This window comes from Equus asinus, chromosome 27 (genome assembly GCF_041296235.1).
Source record: "Equus asinus isolate D_3611 breed Donkey chromosome 27, EquAss-T2T_v2, whole genome shotgun sequence".
In the NCBI taxonomy this organism is placed as follows: domain Eukaryota; kingdom Metazoa; phylum Chordata; class Mammalia; order Perissodactyla; family Equidae; genus Equus; species Equus asinus.
In genome coordinates, this window is record NC_091816.1 from 23,621,671 (window position 1) to 23,644,641 (window position 22,971).

At 37.4% G+C, this 22,971-nt stretch overlaps 1 protein-coding gene and 1 long non-coding RNA gene across 36 annotated transcripts in view; one reads left to right on the plus strand and one right to left on the minus strand.

Annotated features, from left to right (window-relative positions):
• Positions 1-22,971, plus strand: part of SORBS2 (sorbin and SH3 domain containing 2) — a 207,377-nt gene that overhangs the window by 171,421 nt on the left and 12,985 nt on the right. For 25 of the 32 annotated variants that reach the window (XM_070499882.1, XM_014855789.3, XM_014855796.3 and 22 more), the window contains 5 exons: positions 2,983-3,071; positions 4,476-4,522; positions 7,912-8,026; positions 8,115-8,243; positions 10,284-10,487. In XM_070499882.1, coding sequence (XP_070355983.1) covers positions 2,983-3,071; positions 4,476-4,522; positions 7,912-8,026; positions 8,115-8,243; positions 10,284-10,487 — 584 coding nt within the window. Of the gene's footprint in view, positions 1-2,982; positions 3,072-4,475; positions 4,523-7,911; positions 8,027-8,114; positions 8,244-10,283; positions 10,488-14,980; positions 15,758-17,483; positions 17,679-22,527; positions 22,636-22,971 lie in introns of all 32 variants that reach the window. The other 7 variants (XM_070499873.1, XM_070499863.1, XM_070499866.1 and 4 more) reach the window with 1 other exon arrangement.
• Positions 1-22,971, minus strand: part of LOC139042266 (uncharacterized) — a 65,142-nt gene that overhangs the window by 1,304 nt on the left and 40,867 nt on the right. For 3 of the 4 annotated variants that reach the window (XR_011498790.1, XR_011498793.1, XR_011498792.1), the window contains 3 exons: positions 21,266-21,484; positions 2,960-3,731; positions 1,818-1,900 (listed from right to left, as the gene is read on the minus strand). This is a non-coding gene — a long non-coding RNA (uncharacterized lncRNA). Of the gene's footprint in view, positions 1,251-1,817; positions 1,901-2,959; positions 3,732-21,265; positions 21,485-22,971 lie in introns of all 4 variants that reach the window. The other variant, XR_011498791.1, reaches the window with a different exon arrangement.

Below are 22,971 nucleotides of genomic sequence, written 5' to 3' on the forward strand. Positions count from 1 at the left end.
TTTCTTTTTCCTTGTGGTTCAGATACCCACCCTCCAGCTCTTTCATTTTCCATTCCTACATCTCATCATGCCTGAGCTGTGAGACCACTTGGCATCGTTATGTGTTGCGAAGCAAATGCCTTTTGTGCAGACATGTCTTACTGAATAGTCCTCATGTGCCCATCTGATATTTGGACTTGATGTGTGGCTTAAAGTGATCATCGATTCACAAAAATTCACTCATTCGAATCAAAAGGGTTTTGAAAACCATTTTGTAGCTTCATGTTAGCCTTGAAACAACTGTCGCTCACATTGCAACAACAAATTAAACATTTACCGTTTTAAAAAGATTTCAAAACAGAAACTATAGTGCATATCAGTGTCTTTGGTTCTGACAACTTTGCGTTAGCTCTTTTTTTGGTTGTAAAATTAATCAAACCCAATAGTTTAATAGCCTTTTCCTTGATTTTTATATTAACTTTATAATCATTCACTCAATAATTTGCTCACATTCTGTATAGAATATACTATATTAAAATACTCAGGGAGCAAAACTGTAATATGTAAAGTAGTAATTGGTGGATGATTAAAAGAGAGTAAGACTTAATAATTTTATCCATTTAAAGGACACAATTGGCATAAAATTTTTGTGAATGTGTCTTTAAGCTGTCTGTATAAAAAAATCTCATTTCCATCACTCAGTGTATCCATTTTCTCTTCCTTTCCATTACGTAATTTGTTTTCTGTGTCTGCTAAAATGATCCAATATTGACATTTGAATTAGACCATTTAGGTTAATAGTGACTCTCAACTCTGTTTTCATAGATAGATTAGCACCTTGCAGTGGGAACACATGGACAAATTGCAATTCAAATGCAGACAACGTTTTTTGAGGTTTAAGTAACTGAAAAGCACAGGTGTTTTGATATTTTTATATAATTCTTTTCATTAATTCTTAAAGTGCATCTGTTTACTATGTAAATTTTAAGAATCTGGAATGAACATTCCAGACCAAAATTTGGATCAACACCAGACATTGCAAAGTGCGTTACAACATTATCATATCATACATATACAAATCATACATTGCCATACAAATCATACACTGGCATAAACCCAGGTGATAGGTTTATTGTAAGCACTATTTTACAGCTGAGGAAATTGAGACCCAGAGAGGAGAAGAAATTTGACCAAAGTCTCACAGAGAGAAGGTAGCAGAAACAGGATTCAAACTCCTAATAATTCAGAATTCAAAGCATGGAATATAATCTCTATAGACAAAAAAAGAGAGACATAATTCAAATTTCATAATATGTATGGTTCAATTGTTAATTATCATGGCACAAATTTACTTATATTATTAGTATTTATCTTTGCTTCCACTTATACTATGGACCATGCTTCGAAAACAATAAATTAGAATTTTTAAAATCACTTTCTACAATTTGAAATTTTCACTGATTGACATATATCAGAATCTAATGTTTTAAATAAATTAGCTAACTTTTCCAGTTTTTCAATATACTAATATAATCATCTCTCAGTTTTATGTGCAGATAGAGGACATTATTGGAACACGATTTGGGAGGGCTTTGAAATGCATTTAAAGGGTATTTTGTATCTTAATAAAATATTTACTCTCCAATTATGTTTATCCAGTGAAAAATAGTTTATATTCCATGGGTTAGTAAAAGCAATTTAAAATTTGTGAACATTATGAGTGCCTTATGATCATAAAAGTATATTAAGTTAGCATGAAAAATATACTATATAAAATCCTCTAGCATCGATGAAAATAAGTGGTTAAGTTTTACCCGAGATATTTATGGCCATGGTACCTTCTTAAGCTTGCAGACTTTAGAATTCACAACTCACAGAGTTAGATGCTGCTCCTTCTGTGATGTAGCTGGTGCCCCACCTGCTGTGAGTAAACAGTTCTTCTTTATAATCAAAGTATTCAAAACCTTTCCACAATGTTTTCTTTTTATGGATTGGCCTTTTTAAGTCTTTTATAGATGGATTTCTTTTCTTTTTAATGCTTCTTGTTATTCAATATAACTAAATTTATCAAAGGGATGAGAGGAAGAATTTACAAATTTTGACCCAGTTATACCAGTAAAATTTTGTAAGAAGACGACTGGCGATACTTCTAACCTCTCGTTACATTTCCACGTATAAACGTGTAAGGTTTAAGATACTATTAAGAAATACTTCCAATCATAATTTTGAAATGTAATGAATTACTTATACTTTGTTTTAAGGTGAACAAAAACAATTCAATATTTCATAAGCAATTTCGCAACTGATATGATACATTCTGTTTAGAGAATTTCTATTGCTTCATTTCTTGGCTTAAATATTTCCTTTCTGATAAGGTAGTTGCGCACAAGGGAAGGCCGTAGATAAAAGCTTTTTCAGCCTTAAGCCTCACAATGACATTTTAAGACTCAATGAATATTTAAAAACAGAGAGAGGGAGGAGAATGGACATGACCCTAGTTGTCTCATCATCATGCTTTCTTTATTTTTCTTTCTTTTTCATTACTACATTCTCAAATTGTTGTTCCACAAAATGTTTCTGTTTCTATAAATTGTTGCTACTTTCAAATTCTCCATCTTCTACAGGCCTTTTATAGTAATTATAAATCAGAGGCAGGAAGACTATAAATAGAAAATATTTAAAAATCTTTGAGATGAAAAACCCCTGTATCTATGAATTGTCCATGCCAGGTGCTACAGTATAATTATATCAGCAATGTAACAATCATATTTATATATATGATTACAATACTTCTGCAACCTTGGATATTTTTCCTTTTGAAATACTCTTTTTTTTGTTCCTTACATCACAACTTTATAATTATCTGTGAGTTTTATACCCGTGTTTTCCATTGTGGCGTCTCTCCAAGTTTGAGGGGAAAAGTAGTTGACACTGAGGAATCTGGCTAAACAAATCTGCTTTTGATTAAGTGGATACTCACGCTGGCACTGTCCTTTCCAATAGACCGAGAGTCCCCTAGAAGTTACTCGTCCACTTTGACTGACTTGGGGAGAAGTGCACCAAGGGAAAGAAGAGGAACTCCAGAAAAAGAGGTAGTTAGTTCAATAGCATTTGAGTCTTTTAAAACAACACACTTGTTAAAGCCCTTGCCGCTGAAAGTTACGTCCAAAACCAGTAAAGAACCCAGATTAAAAACATGAAAATGACGATAGGAAAACTAGAAACACTTTCTTTGGAGTCTGAGAGAAGGAGAAGTGGTTTGCCTTCTGACCCTACATGCAGATCTGCCCCAGCTGTGGTCCACTTTTGGCAGTGAGGCCTCTCTGAGTCTTAACCTGACACCCATGAATTAACAGGTATGGTCTAATATAGAGTCTTGGGCTGGGCCGGCCCATGGAGGAAGGAGGTTTTCCCCCGTACAAATTTCAGACCCAGTGATGAAAGGGAGAGCCCTAGGTCAACTGTGCTGCTAATCAATACAAATTCTACATAAATACTTTTTGCTGGCCTGCATTTGTTGGAGAGGACCCCTGAGAAAACCACTACCCCGGGAACCACCTACCAGCTGGCCCTTTGTCCATGGTTCTGAGCCACAGCAGGAGTTCTCGCTCATTCTATCTTGGAGCTATGAAGGTTTGATGGAAACTGAACCTTGGTCGTGGACTGGCAGACACTCCAGGAGAATGTCCACAGGGGTCTGATATAGTCCAGCCCGGTAGGACTCCCAAATAAGTCAGGAACGGTCCAGTTGCCTGAAGTTCACCAGAATCACAAGGAAAGAGAGTGGAGAGAGGTAATTATTGGGAAGTGAGAAGGAAGAGCTGGAGTAGCTAGCTATAGAGTACAGGGTGCCCTAGGCAGATCCATGGCCCCAAAGATGGAAGGTGGACATATCATATCACAACTACAAACTGAGCTGCTGGTTTACTGTGTGCTGAATTCCTGAACCCTCCAGGGAATGAAAGATGATCAAGCCTATGCTTTTGGCCACTAGCTAGCCTCCCAGTGATAATTGGGCTAATATTTCCTTGCTACCATGTTAATAAGTGTTTGGTAAAAGGGATGACGACTTCCTTTGACTTTTTTTCAGTCGTTTTATTGCGATTTAGAAGGCGTTGTGTCAATACATAAGACATAGAGCAATTGACCCTCTGCAGTTATCCCAAGAAAAGCCTTGGTTACAGCCAAAATTATACCTAGGACGGAATCCTCATCAAGCATTTTATTCTCCAATTATAGCATTTACCTACCTTAGTTCCTAAGACGAAATAGGATGTTCAATAGTTACAGTAAATAAATCATCTGTTATATTCCTGTTAGAGCTTACATCTCTAAAAGAAGAACTAATTAACTTATTCATAAGTTGCATGTAGGATTTACGTTATATATGTTTAATCATTCCTTGAGATTACATTTCTCTTTAATTCACGTGAAACTGCTTTGTCGCAGGAAATCCAAATTTTAACTTAGTGCTAATTGTTTACCTTCTTTTTCAGAAATTGCCTGCAAAAGCTGTTTATGATTTTAAGGCTCAGACATCTAAGTAAGTAAGATAACTATTTATTTCATCATTTAAGTTGGTTTTAAATACTGTGGTACAACTTTAAGAGATAAATATTACAATGAGATGTATTACAAATAAGGCCTAATTCCCAATTCAGCAATCCACTCTAATTAAATGGTTCCTTCTGAATTAATTGGAATGTGAGTAATTTTATTTTCATTTTGAGTTTAGTTGAGAATCATTGAGTTTTAAATTACGCTAAATATGTTAGATAGAGCACAATGAGTTCAAAAGGATAGGAAAAACAAAAGAAACTAAGAATCTTTGTATCTAGAATTTTCATGTCAAGAATAACGTAAAAATAAAGTATGGGGGAGTAGTTAACACTAACTGGGAGAATTTGATAACATTTACTTATCCAATTATGTCAAGGGGAGTTTGTGGGGTTGAAGACGAGAACTGCGTACGAAGATTCCTGTAGTAAAATTTCCACGTCTCAACGCTCAAAGCTTGGAGATTCTGAGCAAAGTTCTCTCCTGTGGGACTTTGACGTTGGTGGTTTTGTACTCCCGTGTTGCAATATTTCTTTTACCTTTTTTTTTAGAAACTTATCCTTAAGATGTGCATGTGGTTGAGAAAGGCTAGTACTAAGCACGTGAGTAGGCTTAACTAGGAAAGAGTCCTCCAGTTCTGTCACGGCCCAGGTGCACAGAGCTTGTTTAAGAAACTTTGGTCTCCATTAGAATTCAAGATATTGAATTGGTGGCGGATCAGAATTGGCCACCTCAGGATGTGTCTCTTTGGCATGAGGATTATTTGGGGCTGGTTACTTTTAAGAAATTGCAGACAGGGGAGAAGCCTTGAAAACCAAGTATAAGTTACTCTTCACAGGAGATGTTTACATTTGCAAGGGAAATCATCATTTGTAAAGACATCACCCTCTCTGTACCAGGAAGAAGGGGATGACCTTATCTCTAGAAACTCTTATCAATGAGGAAGACAAGGACTTAACTCCGAATAAGAACTTTACTCTTGTTTACTGTGCTTTTCTGGTAATCTCCCATGACTGACTCCCGCCACCCCCAACATCCTCCTTTGTCTTTAGCTGAAGGTGATATTTAAGGTAAAAACTTTGGTCATTTTGGCGAGTTGCTCAGTTTTCCTGGGTTTCTCTCGTGTATACATGTTATAAAGCTTTGTTTGATTTTCTCCTGTTATTCTGTCTCATGTCAATTTAATTCGTAAACCAGCCAGAAGGACCTAGAGGGTAGAGGAATTGTCTTCCTCCTCTACAAATTAGTTGTAAATTAGCATTAAATTACTCTATTTTGTTTAAACTAATATATATAATAACCAAAATATTTTATTCATAAAAATACATGTTACATGAGTTAATAGTTCTAGAAACTGTCTCTAACATAAGACATATAAAAAATAAAAATCACTCAGAATTTCTTATGCCACTGAGATAGGGAATAAACTAAATAAGAAAATGCTATTTAGAAATTAAGATACCGCTCTCTGCTTCAGCAGCCCAGGGTTTCACCAGTTCAGATCCTGGGCGCAGACATGGCAGTGCTCGTCAGGCCACGTTGAGGCGGCATCCCACATGCCACAACTGGAACGGCCCACAACTGAAAATATACAACTATGTACTGGGGGGCTTTGGAGAGAAAAAGGAAAAATAAAATCTTGAAAAAAAAAGAAGAAATTCTAGCTCTGAGATGAAAGGGACACAATTTTGAAAAGTGAGATGGCTGTCCTTTATTTAGATTACTTCAAAAATTTAAATATGAGCCTTTATAAATAGAAAAGATTTCTTTTCACATTTAAAAGAAAAATAATTAGTTGTCTCTAATTTACGTGTTGTTGTTTTTTTAAAAAAGCTAAGCTTCCTAGTTTCATTTCCAGAAACAAAACACACCTGGCACAAATAAAACTGTTGGATTGTAAACATTAAATATTTTGTTTTTTGTTTTCTACATCAGGCACTTGCTTAAAAGAGGGAAGTACTGTATTTGAATGTAAGGCTCTGTGACTCTTTTTGTCTTTAGGGTTACTGAAAATTTAACATACTTTCAATGTGGAGATTTTAATACTTCTAAATGTGTAATAGTTATTTTAATATGCAATAGTTTTTTCAATTAATTCTTCTAATCAATGAGAAATATTCTACATCTGACATAAACCTCTCTTTCTTATGTATTCTGCACAAATGAATGATCCAGCTCAAGATTCTAAACTAAACCATGCAGAACATTCGAGGGTGGAAGGCAAATGTGTAGGGAAGTGGGGCTCTTTGGAAAAGATGTGAAATAAGTGCTCGCCAACAAGATATATTTGTGGAGGCAAAATAACACACAGACACAATTACCTGGATGATGAAGTCATGAAAAATGGATATAGTGAGGGTGAGAATTTAGGCATGAATTTTTCAAAATAAGTAATCTTTATAACTTTAAATTCTCATATTTACCTTCTGTCTTCTTAGAAATAATCAAAATGAAAAAGCATAGTTAGTGTCTGAAGATATTTTTATTTTTTAAAAACAGGAGATATAAAGAGGCAAGGAATTTGTGCATGTCTTTGCGCTTAAAGCACGTTTATCTTTGTGATTAGGGTTAATAATATTGTATTGCATATTAGAAAGTCTTCATCAGAAGGAAAAAAACATAGCTATGTAAAGTGATGGATATTAACTAGACTTATTGTGGTAATCATTTGACAATATATACAAATATTGAATCATCATGTTGTACACCTGAAACTGATATAATGCTATATGTTGATTATACATTAGTAAAAAAAAAACAAACATTTATCTTTGTGCCCCATTGAAAAATAAAAGTATAAGATCTTTTCTGTTTCACAAAATAAATTCCTTATCAAGATATTCTACTTAAATGCCTGTCAACCAGCTTCAAGGACCCACAAATAAAAATTTTTCTGGTGTTGGCACTTCTGTGCTAAGGCTAAATGATATTTATTTTCCTTATTGTAAGCTTTAGCATATCAAAAGGAAACAGAATAAGAGAGAGAAGTAAGTAACTAGCTAACTAGCTTCAGGACAAAAAAATCATCAGTGCAGAATTAATCATTATGCCACGCTTCACAAGTTCTTTACCATAAACTAATGACTAGATAGCAACAGTTTATCTCCGCCTTTAAATTTCATATTAATCTGCCCGTGATTTATATCAGACACAATGTTGACACTTGTTCTTTCTGAAATCGCTTCTAAAGTTGTAATATTGTAAGTGAATTCTAAAAGCTTGCAAGAGAAATCGTGATCTAACTGGGCTCAACAGAGTTTTTAATATTGGAAGTCTATTCCCCAGCCAAATACAGCTCTAGTGAATGTGTTGATTTTAAGAATAATTACTATACATCAGGGAAAAAAAAAACACATTTAAACCTGTCTCTTCCAGGGAGCTGTCATTTAAAAAAGGAGACACTGTCTACATCCTCAGGATGATTGATCAAAATTGGTATGAGGGAGAGCATCACGGGAGAGTGGGCATTTTTCCAATCTCATACGTAGAGGTAAGTCCTTAAGAAGAGGTTACCCCTTAGTGGTGGTCATTTCCAAAGGCACCACAGGTCGAGAATAAAGAACTGTTCTCCTTCATAGAGACTCTCACCTCCTGAAAAGGCACAGCCTGCGAGACCACCTCCCCCAGCCCAACCTGGAGAAATCGGAGAAGCTATAGCCAAGTATCATTTCAATGCTGACACAAATGTGGAGCTCTCGCTGAGAAAGGTAACCTGGCTGTTTTCTTCATCGGTGCATTTGAAAGGCTGACTATATTCAGAATGAGAATGGGCCATCTTCTTCCTTAGACATTTTTGTGTTTTCCCCCTTTTCTACAAAGGACCCCATAAAGCCCTGAGTCACTGTTACCTACTGCTCCTCGTGTCCTTCCAGGTGAGGTCCCCTGTGGGATGCAAAGCTCCTCAGAGAGGCTCTTCCTCTGTGGGTTAGGCAGGGAGGCCCCCAATCCTCTCCAAGGGGATCCTCGGGCTGAATATCAATGAGTTGTACATGTGGAAGCATCAAAAGGAAAAGCCCTTTAATATGCTTCAGAATATTGTTGTTCTGCTGTCGTATTATTCAAATTTTTTAAAAAAAGAGATGTCCCAATACTTGGTTTTCTCTTATGTTAGAATCAAGGAATGGTCCTAAAGTGATGAAGACATTTCTTACTGGGGGGCCTTTCTGAGGAGTCACCTGGGCAGAGCTGTTTCCTTGATGGGACATCTCTAGGCCTCCTGACTGACCCCAATTTTACTAGCAACCTATCCAATTCTAGTATTTCTTCTTAACAATACCAAAAAGAAATCTTTTCACCTTGCCACTTTGCACAGTCAAGAATGATTAAATGAACTATTTTTATTGTTTGCTAAGCAATCACATACATTTGTTTGAGGTAACTGCAGGTCTGCACACAACAGACTAGATAGTAATATGCAAGGTGGTTCTAGAAATCTCTCACGCCTACTGGCAAAATCCATAGCCAGGAGCAATCAAGGGAAATAATGCTGTTCTTGTCCTGGCAGAAGCTCGTCTCATTCTCTGCATCAAACTGATTCTCTTCTACCCTCCCAGCTGCAGCCCAGCAATATAGGAACTGTATCAGCTCATGTTTCATATTTTAAAGAGAAGCTTCCACCAATGCAATTCACAGCAATAGCCTAGCAACGGTGGTGTATTATAGTGAAAATCAATGCAATTTTAAAATTAGAGTTACTTTTCTTCGGTATTTTCTGCTTAGTGGTGGTAGGACAGGCTGTATGAACCATCCAGCATTCTAGCAAAAACAGAACTTTCACCTTGAGTACCCCGTGAAGAAGGCCTCCCTGCTGTACTGAAGTTTTCACTGTGTGTCACCTCCAGCACCCTAGCGAGTGCAGCTGCCCAAACTTCCAGATCACCCGCTGGAGGCAGCTGCAGAGTTTTTGCTGTTCAGCCACAATCTTGCCTATTTATTTCTGGGCCACACATGGTTTTGAGTTAAAATTTAAACTGGGTTTTGTGGCATTGGTTTGATCGCTGCAGGTAGCAGGAATAGCGATCCTAGAAAGTTCTATTATTGCAAAAGTCAAGGTTTCTATAAAAATATTTAATGACCAGTATGGCATGGCGGCCAACCAATCAGACGGATGCTGGTGTGATACTGTCTTGATGCCGACCAGGTGGATGTCTGCTCTGGCCACACCTATGGATTATCTAGGGTGCTATCTTTGCCTCCAGCCTGTTAGCTTCACTCTTTGTTACTACTTAGCACAAGATAACCAGTGTGCCATTCAACTTCATCCCTTCTAGACGTTGATTTCTGCAACCCATTTCAGACGCACCATCACAAGGAGCTGTGGTGCTCTTTTCTGAAGCTCTTCCTACAGGAGGTCATTCCCTTAATCTGTCAGTGATAGAACGATGCTACTGTCATTGAGACATTGCCTGTTAAGCTATTCTGCTTTTTGAAATAACTTAACACAAGTCATTTCACACGGTACCCATATGAACATGTCTAAGCCCATTCACATTAACCAAGCCTCCTTAGGGAAGATCCTAATGTGATAAATGGATGATTAAACTGCATATATGTTGAGAATCTGTAATTTGGGAATAAGCTCTGAGACTGTATTTGCATTCTCCTGACTGAAAAAAAAAAACCCAAAAAACTGGAGGCATAAAACTTTCCCAAATGGAAAACTATTGTTTATTAGAAAACATTGACCATTATATTTTTTATGTTATCACATTTCTATTTATAATGCATTTTCCTAATATTCCTTACAGGGAGATAGAGTTATTCTTCTTAAAAGAATTGATCAAAACTGGTATGAAGGCAAAATTCCAGGAACCAACAGACAAGGCATCTTCCCGGTTTCCTATGTAGAAGTTGTGAAAAGGAATACAGCCAAAGGTGCTGAGGACTACCCTGACCCTCCAATACCCCACAGCTTTTCTAGTGACAGAATCCACAGCTTAAGTTCCAATAAGGTAAGAAGACATTCTGGCATATTAGTAGAATGATTGGGAGCTTGGAGTAGGATAATCAATGCGCGATTTTAGGACGTTTGGCTAGAAGATCACATTTGCTGCAAAGCAAAAGATTTACGTTATGTTTCTAAGTGTGTGAATGCCACATCAAATCAATATAATTTGATTTTTCTTAAATAGGTGCTGGCATAAAGGTTTAATGCTTGATTTTGGTAGTTTCATTTTGAGGTTAAAATATTGAAAGAGAAAGAGAAAACATTAGTATCATAAAGCCCTATATGATATATATCTACATACATATATGTATCTGCTTTCTGAAACTCAATTTTTTCTGAAACTTGATTTTATTTAATATATATATTTTATGTGGATTATATATAGTCACGTGTAGCTTGGCAATGGTGACATGTTCTGAGAAATGTCTTTAGGCAATTTTGTCATTGTGTAAATGTCGTAGAGTATACTTAACACAAACCTAGATGGTATAGCCTACTACACACCTAGGCTATATGGTACTCATTTTATGGGACCACCATCGTGCATTCGGTCTGTTTTTGCCCGAAACGTCATTATTGCACCACACGACTGTGTGCATGTATATATAGATAAATAGCTAGATCCCAAAATGGTTTGTTTCAACAACAGACGATAATTAGGTTGACAAAATTCTATGAAAGTCTCAGGGTTTTTAGCATAGAAAGACAAATAGAGTAAAATTTTTAATTGATGTCTATAAGTCAGTTTATTAGTTTGAATGAAAATGTCATAGGTTGTCAGACATCCTCAAGTGTATTTTAGTAGTTTTAGGGCAATTTTGTGCCAGTTCTACTGTCTCACTTGAATAGTAGCTAAAGATAAATACCTTTCTCAATATGTAGTCTAACAGGGACTTCGCTTTTGAACTGGTTAATTAGAAAAGGCTATTCTCCAACTTTCTTTACTCACAATGTGAATTTTTTCTTAATTTTCTGTTGAATTATAATTTATTGCCTTCTTTTCTGGATGGTATTTAGGGATTTGTTCTCCTTTTCATAACTTCCAAGTATAAAACTTTAAATTACCAAGGAATTACTTCTAAAATATTGTAAGTACTTCCCAACATTTGAAAAAATTTCTTAAGTTGCATAATTTATTAATTATTTTAAATGAGATTAAGGCTGGGACATGGAAAAATAAACCATGAAATAAAAACAACCCATTTGCTAGAGCTAGCAAAATAACCTCACCATATCAGACATTATTAAAATGTGAAGTCATTTCATGTTCCACGGCAAGGTCGTTTCAAGATAGAATCCCCAGTGATCTAAACGACTCCTTGAAAATGAGTCTTAGAAGTGTTTTACATAAGTCAGTGATCTAAGAATCCGCTATCTTAAGAGAAGCATTTTCTTTGAAAAGGGCTAAGTCTAGGCATTTTATTTATTCTACTCTTCTTTTAAGACTGGGTTTCAGATGCAGAGTAATTACTCTCAATCTTTTATCATTGGATAATAGGACAGTCTGGTACTATCTAGTTTTGTCTGAGTGATTATAAAGTTTTCCAGAATCTTCTTTAGTATATTGACTTCACTACCAGAGCTTAGCATTGAGATCAACATCCTTCCTTCAGTAGTTCCTACTGATAAAAAGAAAAGAATCTTCATCCATATATTTGTCTTATCCACCATTCAGTTATCTTAAAAGAACTTACCAGATAAATTTCAAAATGACTGTACCTTCAAATAAAATTTTATAAGAAGGAATAAACATATATCTACAAAAGCTTATTTAACATTTAAGAAATTCTTCCATAATGTCCTAATTAACAATGGCAGTATATATATTTAAGTCATAATGTTTTAATCTTTGTTGTGAATATGATTTAAATATATTTTCGGTTTCCTAAGTTTTTTTCTTAGAATACCGTATTTTACATTTTATAAATAGAGAAATATACACATTTCACTAATAACTAATTAGTGTTTTATTCTCACTGTTGGGAAAACAGATATGGTGAAAAGCTTACGTCTGTAATTTGAAAAAAATACTTAATGGTTTCATCCCAACTGGTAATCCATGTTATGCTGGCATTGGCTTAATGAAGGAGACTTCTCATTAGTAGCGAACTCAATCATTTTCAGAAAAAGAACTATAATCTGCTTCTAAATGATGACACCCAAAATATATAAATGTTATATATCCTACTTTCTAACCGATATTTGCAAATAAAAGAAAGAACTCAAGTGATTTATGAATCACTCTGACACACTCAAATCACATTTTTTGGCATACTATCTTTATTTTAGGGGAAACATAAATGTAAGTTGATATTATTCCTGATATTCCTGCTTTTAATACAATAGAATCCAATTCTAGTGCTTTTGGAAGGCAAGATAATTCTGTGATTTTTGTATTATAGGTATCTTTTTGTGATATGGGTGTCCCAGGATACTTAACTTGACTTTCAGTAGAGACAAGTCCATTGTAAAGCTAACCACTTTGAACCTGTTAACATGTGTATTAGTGACTTTGGTGGTGATGGCACCAGAGGAGCAGCAGCAGATAGTAACAGTGATGGGGTAATAAGGACAATAATGGAATTTAAAGGTCTTTCTTTCTCATCCACATAATATTCCTGTCCATAAGAGAAAGTGCAATTGGAAAGTAATAATCTTGAGTTATTAAATATTTCACAGACTTTCAAAATCTATTACAGTGTTGCATAAAATAGAACTCCAGCCAATAAGGGAACTTCTCTAGACTATCGAATGTGACCTAGGTAATTTCTATCTTATGGAAAATTGAGAGCCAGCCCGGTGGTGCAGTGGTTAAGTACACATGTTCCACTTCGGCAGCCCGGAGTTCACTGGTTCAGATCCCAGTTGCGGACATGGCACTGTGTGGCAAGCCATGCTGTGGTAGGTGTCCCACATATAAAGTAGAGAAAGATGGGCATGGATGTTAGCTCAGGGCCAGTCTTCCTCAGAAAAAAGAGGAGGATTGGCAGATGTTAGCTCAGGGCTAATCTTCTTCGGAAAAAAAAAAAAATTTGAACAGATACAGGACTTGCTAGTAGTGTCTATCTATCCAGTAACAGACCACATGAATGGTATCACTTTATATCAGGTGCTAAGCAGCCTTTAGTCCTGAATTTTCCGTTGATGCTCCCATGAGTTTTGTGACACTTCATCTCATTTATCCCACCCCGTGGGGACATGACCTCATATTTCCATTTTTAAAAAAATAGCTAAATAAATCGTCTTAAGGCCCCATTCCTGTTATAGGACACAGAGGTCAACAGGAATGCCCTGTGTACTGATACACACTCAGGTCCGAGGACCAAGAGTGCCAAGCGCATCAGGGGTGTCTCATCCCAAACAATCTACTAGAAAGCGCATCTCCAGAATCTTTCTTGAAGATTTTTTCTTTCCAAACCAAAGTCATCTACCTGGAAAGAACTAAAGTAAAATGTGATCCACTGGCCTCTCACAAGGCCTTCATATATGCAGCCTGTTGCGTTCTTTATAGTCCAACAACAGTAGATAAATGTATTAGAATGTTCCCAGGCAGTACTTCTATTACTACTTTTAATCAATTTACATAAAAATTCTGTCTTGTTCAATATATCTAGAAAATGGCCATAATTTTAAGATATGCAAGTGTATTTCTGTATTTCTACCATGGGAGAATCCATCATCTCCTGAAGTATATTTCTACTATGGGAGATTAAGCTTCATAAGTGATACCTCCACAGGTTTACATAAAATGTCAAGCTTTTGAGAGAGTATGGGAGTTCTAGCAGAAGTTCACTCCCATTCACATCATATGCTCCTTTTCTATGTAAACATTTACTCTGGAGTTTTTCTTAACTTTGAAGTAGCAGTTAATATAAGTTCAGTTTCATTCTGATCATGGGTTTCTGTCCTTGAAAAATATTTCTCAGAACTTATTCATTTAGAAATATGTTCATGTATAATGGTGTAAAAATATTTTGTGCCATATGTTATAATCGCCTTGCAAACATAAGTGAGAAAATTATGAAAGTTCAAAAGATTTTCTGCAGGAAGAGAGAACGCTAAACAAATTCAGGAAATAAAAAAAGCTCAATTATTGGTTTTCATCCTACATTAACATGATTTCAGAGTCATTTATGCTACTAAATCAATATCTTGAAACCTAATTTAAAAGAGGTAGTCTATTAAGTTAAATCTCTTAAGATTTTGCTATCTGTCCTTGTAATCTCTATGACAGCTTTATCTTGTCATTTGACATCCAAGACCCCTTCCAAATACTAGTAGAGTTTCGTTTTTCGGATAACTTTGTAATTAACATGCTAACGATTTTATGTATTTAGATTCAGCAAAATATCTTCAGATCTAGACCACAGCATAAAATATTTTTTATATTCACTGCCATGCCTTTCCTGCATTTCTCTGTCTCTGTGTTTTGATGCGTCATTATTATTTTCTTGGTTTATTTTATTTTTAACTTCATAAACCCTGCTCGTTTCTAAGTTGGCTCCCAGTGAACCAGCCCCTCCTCCCACGCACAAAGCTTCACCTGGCCCACGTAAAGGAGGTCTCCAGGGACTCGCACAGGCGGCGCTGTCCCTGACAGCCAAGTGTCCGCCAGCAAACCCTTTGGCCCTGACACCACCTCCTTTTCTGGACAGCTTCTTGGATGAATTAGAGAAACTAAGTACTTTAACCTTATCTGGTGACCAAGACAAATCAAATATCCTAGAGGAGATCACCCTTGAAATTCAGGAGGAGCCCTCAGTTCTCTTTCCGTTGCCTCCAGCATCTCTACCTGCCACATCACCATCCTCTCTGCTCCCTTTCACCGGCTCTGGTGTCAGCTCAGCCACAGCCCAGCTCTCTGAGGCAGTGCCACTTCAGGATCCCAGAATGACACCTCAAAACAAGTTTGCAGATCTGCCAAAAATGAGAAGGGGCTTTTCGGGCCCTGACAAAGTACCTAAAGTCCTAGGTGATAAGTTCGTGGCCTCTGCACACACCAGTGTGGGTCCCTTGCCCCAAACCCTCCCTGTCATTGGAGAGGAAGATGAGGAAATTGGTGAGGGGGTCATGTCAGGCATTCGAAGAAGGCCAGAATCTCAAGAAGCAGATGCCTTGTGGTGTGGCCATGTTGGCACAGAGACGACACCAAGCCTGCACATTGAAGAGGAGGAAGAGGAGAGAAAAACTGACTACTTAAAATATCCAGTAGCCAGCCCCACAGATCCTAGGACCCCTAAGGAAGACAGCAATGCAGCAAAAACCAGTAATGAGGTATTTTAATTTTGCCTACTTCCTGAAGAACTAACCAGTCTTACTACAATTAGCTAGTACAGTTAATCATATTAATAAACATCAATTTTGACATTGCCTTAGAAACTTCCTTATAAGAAACACAAGGGCTCTATAAGTCAGGGGCAGAGGGATATATGGAAACACACCGAATTTTCATAAGATGATGGAAATATATGATATAATTCCATTATTTATTTATTACTATAAGTTCATATTTAAATAGTCATTGTAATTTATATAGTCTTTCTAATTTTCTAACATTAATAATGATACCTAATAGTTGAGCTCTTCTTGAGCGTCAGACAGTATTCTAAGAATTCCACATCTTTACTCTTCAAAACTCAGTAAGATGGATTATGTTATTATCCCCACTTTAGAGATGAGGAAATTATTACACAGAGAGATTAGTCCAATTCCAGGATGTGAAAACTATACACCATCCCTTTGACATAGTGGCAGTTTGAAAAAAAGAAAAAAGAAAAAGGAAAGAAGGAAAGAAGGAAAAAAAACGGAAAAGAAAAGTAGTACTCCAGACCCCTTTCAACTCTTTCTAAAGAGGTAATTTTCTTCAAGTCGGTAACTAATTAAGAATTGGGTCCTGCCTGTTCATCTTACAAACACAGAAACTTGGACAATGATTTTAATCGACAAAGGAGGAAAATACCCTGAATCTTTAGCTTGTGAACCTCTTTAAAAAAAGAAAACCTTGATCTCTCAAATATGCAACCTGTGAATTACAAAGCAAGTATGATTACTGTCAAATACTGATATTATGAAACAAAAAGAATGATCATGTTATGCCACTACTCGAGTCACTTTCCTCCATGATCCTCTATGTAAAAATCTTAAAAATTGAAAATCATTTTTAAAACCCCAGAGTTTCCTATTAAGATCTTACCAATAATGAACGTAGAGGCTTTTGGCCTATACAGGGTCTTCTTGGGCTTAAGCGATGGCCAGTGCCCATGAGGCCCCTGGTCACTCACAAAACCATGAGGCTTGGCTATTCCCAAACCAGGAGAGAAAATTCACCTGAACAAAGAACCCAGCCATGCCTGCGTTTGAATAGAACAAACATACCACTTAACAATAGGGGTCATTCGTTGCAGGAAGACAAACATGTTTCTAAGTCAAACGCTTAAATAACTAATTTTCTCTTCAGCTTAATCAATTGGAAGACATGATTAGCTATGTGGCTTGGTTCCCAGGAACCTGTTGTGGGCAGTACCCCAGGCCTTGCATTCAGGGCCATTCCCACCATGCATGCACGCACACGCACAAACGCACGCACACGCATGCACGTAGAGGTCATAACTTCCCTTGCTTTGTAACCAACTGACTACATATAAATTGTGATCTACCTTACACCCAAGTTACGAAGAGTCATTCAGGGTTTTAGATCCTTTTTACTTTCCTGTTTAGAAGGAGCCATCATATAAATATATTATAAAGTTGTAGAATATGGGGGTTCTTATCTCCAGCCACTCCAATCAGAAAAATTAAACTGATCATACTCATCGGAAATTTTGACTCCAATTCAAAAGAAAAAGTTAGTGCTTTTAGAGCAAGCATTTGTCATAAATGTCACTTCCCAGTGATTTGGTAACTTTAAAATTATTTAAGTTTGGGGGGTATTCTCTAAAGACCGTGTAACCTCGTTCTGGACACGAGCATAATCTCATCTTGTCTTTCCTCAATATTTAAGACACCTTCGTTCTCTCCGGGCGACCGAGCGTCTACACCTTTTCCCAGCTGTCTTCTTTCCTCCCCTCCCTTTCATTCTCCCTTGGCCTCTGACTCTGAGCTGGTCTCTACACTCTCTCAGCCTCCCCAGCCCTGCTCACCTCCTCTCCTCCCTAAATACTCTTATCAACAGGAGATAAATTCACCAAAATTAAAGGTAAAGGCATCTTGAGTGTGGTTTGTTGCATGTCTTTAAATGGACTTAATGCCTTAGATGTGTGTGTTTAGATCGTGCCATCTTACAAGATCTAAAAAGTCATGTAAACGTTGGTTGCTAACTTTTAACATGTCAGCGTGGCCTCTATCCCAAAATGTAAAAGATAGAGTCACATAGCAGCTATACCCAGATTGAGGAGAAAAACCAACTAAGGTTTATGTAAGAATAAGGAGAGAGGCCAGCCCAGTGGTGTAGTGGTTAAGTTCGTGCACTCCACTTCTGCAGCCCAGGGTTCATGGGTTCGGATCCCAGGTGCAGACCTATGCACCACTCATCAAGCCATGCTGTGGCGGCATCCCACATACAAAATAGAGGAAGACTGGCACAGATGTTAGCTCAGTGACAATCTTCCTCAAGCAAAAAGAGGAAGATTGGCAACAGACATTAGCTCAGGGACAATCTTCCTTACAAAAAAAAAATAATAATAATAATAATAAGGGGAACCATCCCATTTAAAGGTGTCAGCTTTGTGCCTGTCATCCTGTCACCTCTTCGTGGGCCCATTGCTCTGTTTCCCACCATCAGCAGGGTTGTGGCATTGACTGTGCTGAGTCTCGTCCTTCCCGAAAACTGTAGTAAATTAATGAGGATGCAGGAACGAGGCGCCTTTTGTAGATGTAACAAAGCATCTGTCTCTGAGACTTGCAGGCTGGCAGCTCTCTTGGTATTTAACTCTCCTTAAGGATGTCATTAAAAAGGATTTTTAACAAAATTAGTGACTGGCCTTGGAAAGAGATTTCATGACCATCAGAGCATGAAATCAATCCATCACCCATAAGTTTTGCTTCTGTGATCAGAATGATCCTGAGATCTTTTCCTTTTGACAAAAGGTGATAGATTTCAAATGATAACTCACCCTCACGTCCAATCGTTCGAACTTGAAATGAGAGCCTCTGCAGATAAGTGAAAAAACGAAGGCTCTTGGCAGAGTCAAGTCTCTGTACCAGAAAACAGCAACATCTGAGATACGCTATTTCCGCAGTCTTCAAAACCCCCATCACCAAATCCATCCTCCCAAATTCTCCATCCATGTGAATTTATCTTACATATGAAAGGAATTTTTGAGAAATATGGAATACTTGCCCTTTGAAGTTTTATCTTAGCTGGCAGGCAATAATTAGGAAATGTTTAAAATAATACTACTACTTTAGATAATGTCTAAGACTAAGAATTTGCCTTTTTTTTTCTCTGTGGTTTTCTTTTTAAGGCCAAAAGTATTTATCCCTTGCTGTTCCCTACTTGTTCTTCAGCCTTTCTGCTTCGTCAGTAAGTGGAAAGGAACTTTGGAACAAGGGTTCTCTAATTTAGAGCGATGGAGTGTAGCATCCATGCTACAGCAGTGTAGCATCAAGGACAGAACTAGGGTTTAAACAGGTTTATTCTCCTGCAAGAACCAAGCTCATCTCCCATGTACTTTAGGTTTCAGCGGTTTGCAGAATGATATGAGAGAATGGAGTATTCACAATAACGATTTTTTTAATACTAATCCTATTGGATCAGACCCCACTCTTATGACCTCTGTTAACCCCAGCTACTTCATTAGAAGCCCATCTCAAAATACAGCCACACTGGGCATATGAATTTGGGGGGGAGCACAAACATTTAGTCCATAACAGTTACTTAGGAGAAGATTTTTAAGCACCAATGGTAGCTCCTCTTCTCTATAACCACAAAAGGAGTGGAAATGGCCAATAGCAGAAGAAAGACGAGGGTGCTGCTCTTTTTAAAATGGGGTCCAGGCACAGGCGCTGAGTTAGGCTCTTTCTATGCACTTCATCTAATTTAATTCTAAAAGCTACCCTCCCGGACAGAATGAGAAGTGACTTAAGAAGTTTTCTGATTAGAGAAAGAGATTAGATATTAAAACCAGACTGTTCTGGGCCGGCCCGGTGGTGCAGCGGTTAAGTTCCCACGTTCCGTTCTCGGCGGCCCGGGGTTCGCCGGTTCGGATCCCGGGTGCGGACATGGCACCGCTTGGCTTGCCATGCTGTGGTAGGCGTCCCACATATAAAGTAGAGGAAGATGGGCACGATGTTAGCTCAGGGCCAGGCTTCCTCGGCAAAAAACAAAACAAAACAAAACAAAAAAAACCCAGACTGTTCTTAAAGGCCTTTGGAAATGGTATTGAAATGCATGGGTGTGGAGTGGTTTAATGTAGCTTGTCGTGAATCGGATTGATCATTTCAAGTAACTTCTAATTCTATCCTAGCCTCTCCTTGGTTTTTTGTGGGGGGTGGTATTGAGGTATAATTGACATATAGCCTTATATTAGTTTCAGGTGCACAACACAATGATTCAATATTTGTGTATTTTCCAAAACGTTCACCACAATAAGTCTAGTTAACAGCAGATGCGAGAGAATGGAGGCATTCACAGTAAGGATGTTTTATAAGAATACTTTAATAACCACATCGAATAACTAACTCCAGAAAAACGAAGTTGTTTTTCTTTTACCTCACATTTGAAAGCAAATATTAATTTTTAATCCCCCACTGAGTTTTTTGAAAACTGTATGTCTTTTTTTCTCTTCACAGAAAGAATAGAAGTTGCCTGCAGTTATACATGCTTATAAATATAAATACAAATTGAATCAACTGCAAAGTTGAGACCATTGTTATAGTTTAAACCCACATCTAACATAGGAACAAGCTGTGCTGATTTGATCCTTTAAGAAGGCTTCCTACTTCTTCCGTTTCAAGAATGTTAGAAGTTATGCTCATTACAAAGAAAGTAACCTAGCACTAAAAGCAAAAGGAAAATAAAGTTTTAATAATGTTTTAATAGGCATAGTATAGTAAGCATGAGATCATGACAACATTTTTATCAACCCTATCAACCGTTGTTTTAGTTAACCCATGTTAACTGAATGCAATTTTATTTTTTTAAAGTATTTTCTGAGACAATGTAAGTCTTTCATATGCAATCTAAAATCATCCATAAAAGTAAAATTTACCACCACTTTATAGATGACAGAAGACTGAAATGTACCATATAAATTATGAGTTTGATGTATAAATCAGAGTCCAGTATTTTCTCTAGTCTTTTGAGCATCTTTTTTTAAATAAGGGCTTTTCATAATAAAAATTATTATAATTCTCAGCTTTTCTATAAGCTGAGCTTCCAATTCCATCTAAGAGAATATTTTGGAAAAGAAACTTATAGCACATGAACTCAAATTGCAGTGGAAGCTCTTTATGAAGAGATAGAAAGACTCTGTCTTGGGTTTCTTCCAAGAAACTCAGTTATTGGGATCCCATAAGAAAGTCTCTTGACCCTAAAGCCATCCCATCAGAAGGTGATCCCCTTAAGCACAGTTTCCAACATGAAATTAAGCCCTGGTTCTTCCTAATATGTTCAAACGATTTTTCCAGTTGTTTATCCACATCATTCCAACAGCCAAATGTTTTTTTCCTCTATGAGCCTTGATGTTTATAAAACCCCTGTATTAATCAAGATTGGGGCAGCTGCAGTGCCTGAAAACTCAACGTAATTATAGCTTAAACAAGATCTAAGTATATTTCTCTTACACATAAATATGGGGCATCCAGGGCTGGTATATGGCTCCAAAGTCATCTGAGTATCCAGGAGATTCCATTTTATTTTGGCATATCACCATCCTCAATGAGAAGCTTCCACTGCATGGTCCAAAGTGGCTGCACCAGCTCCAGCAGTCCCTTCCTCATTCCATCCAGCAGAAAGGAGAAAAGAGGAGGGGAGCTTATGCCTTCTCCCTTGAAGGCCACTTCCTAGAAATTGCACACATCCTATCAGTCAGAACTTATCACATGAGCACATCTGGATACAAGAAAGGTTGGGAAATAGACTTTATTCAGAATTCCCATCCACCTACCTAACATCCAAGCTTCCATTACTGAGGATGGACCAAGAAGACAACAGATATTGGAGACCATCAAGCATTCTCTGCCTCAACCTTTAAAGAAAAATGCCTAAAGCATTTCATCCCCAGAGACTGGAGATTTGAGGTCAATCATTACTAATTATTATGAAAATTTTCTTAAATTAGAGTTGACAAAACCACATGGTTTTATTTAAAAGTCCTTTAGTCCTGCTAAAGTTCTCATAAACCACATCAAATGCCAGATGGTACATTGCTATATCTTGTTCACTATTGGCAAGAAAATAAAGCATATGCAAACACAAGAAGGGTTAACCTATTCACTGTCATATTAAAAACCTTACTTTGAAAGAATACCAAAATAGTCACAAAGTGCATGGAGTTGGGACAATATTCAGTATTTAATCATATTTCACCAATTTCCCCAGAAAAGCCACATTTTCTTCTTATAGGTTTTGTTAGAAAACTTGCCCCCAACAAGTAATTGACACTTTCTATGAAATTTGATGGATATTGAAGGAAATTTCCCTCTATCTTACCCTGCGTCTATTCAAATAAGCACAAAGAAAGCTGGTCAGATCCGAGAGTGTCTTGAACCCAATTGTTAAGCGTTCTATTAAAGACATAACATTTCTTGTCTGTGTTCTTAGCCATCTATATTGCGTTCAAACGTCTTCTCTAATGCCAGCTCCCCTCTATAAATCTTTCTCTGCTATGCCTGTGAGTTCCGTACTAAAGCAGCAACTGATGCCTGTGGTGTGAAAACTATTGGCAGCTGGAAGAGCTGTCTGCGGACTATCAAACCCCTTCCATTGTGCTATTATTCAGGAGTTTGGCATGCTGCGTGTGCATGGAAAAAACAAAACAAGAAAGCTCCCCCTGAAGGTTGTATAATGAAGATGAGAACTAACTAACTTCTTATGGCTTTTCCAGGCTGATTTAAAAAGCAAGATATTTGTCTTGGGTAAGCCTCCACGTAGCCCAGTGATGTCTAGGAGATCCTGCGGCTCGCCTGTCAGAGGGCTCAGCGGTTCCCACAGGGTAGGGTCAAAACACCCCGCCTTGAGCCGGACACCCTGGCCACCGCCCACACTCCCGGGGGGCTGGCTCTCCCTTAGTTGTCATTGCTGTGCTTTGCCAGTAAAGTAGGGCTTATAGAGGCACCCTCAAGATAAAGTGACCAACTGATGACAAGTTATGAAGTCCGATCAACACGAAAATCCTATGCTAAGTCTTTGGGCAATGTGCTTCCCTTTTATGTGGGTGTGTAAGCTTTCCAAAATGCAAAAAGACATGAGTCAGCTCTCCACTCTACAAATGAGGATGTAGTGTATGTTGTCTTCGACATCTGTCTCCTGCCTCTATGCAATGTTCTCT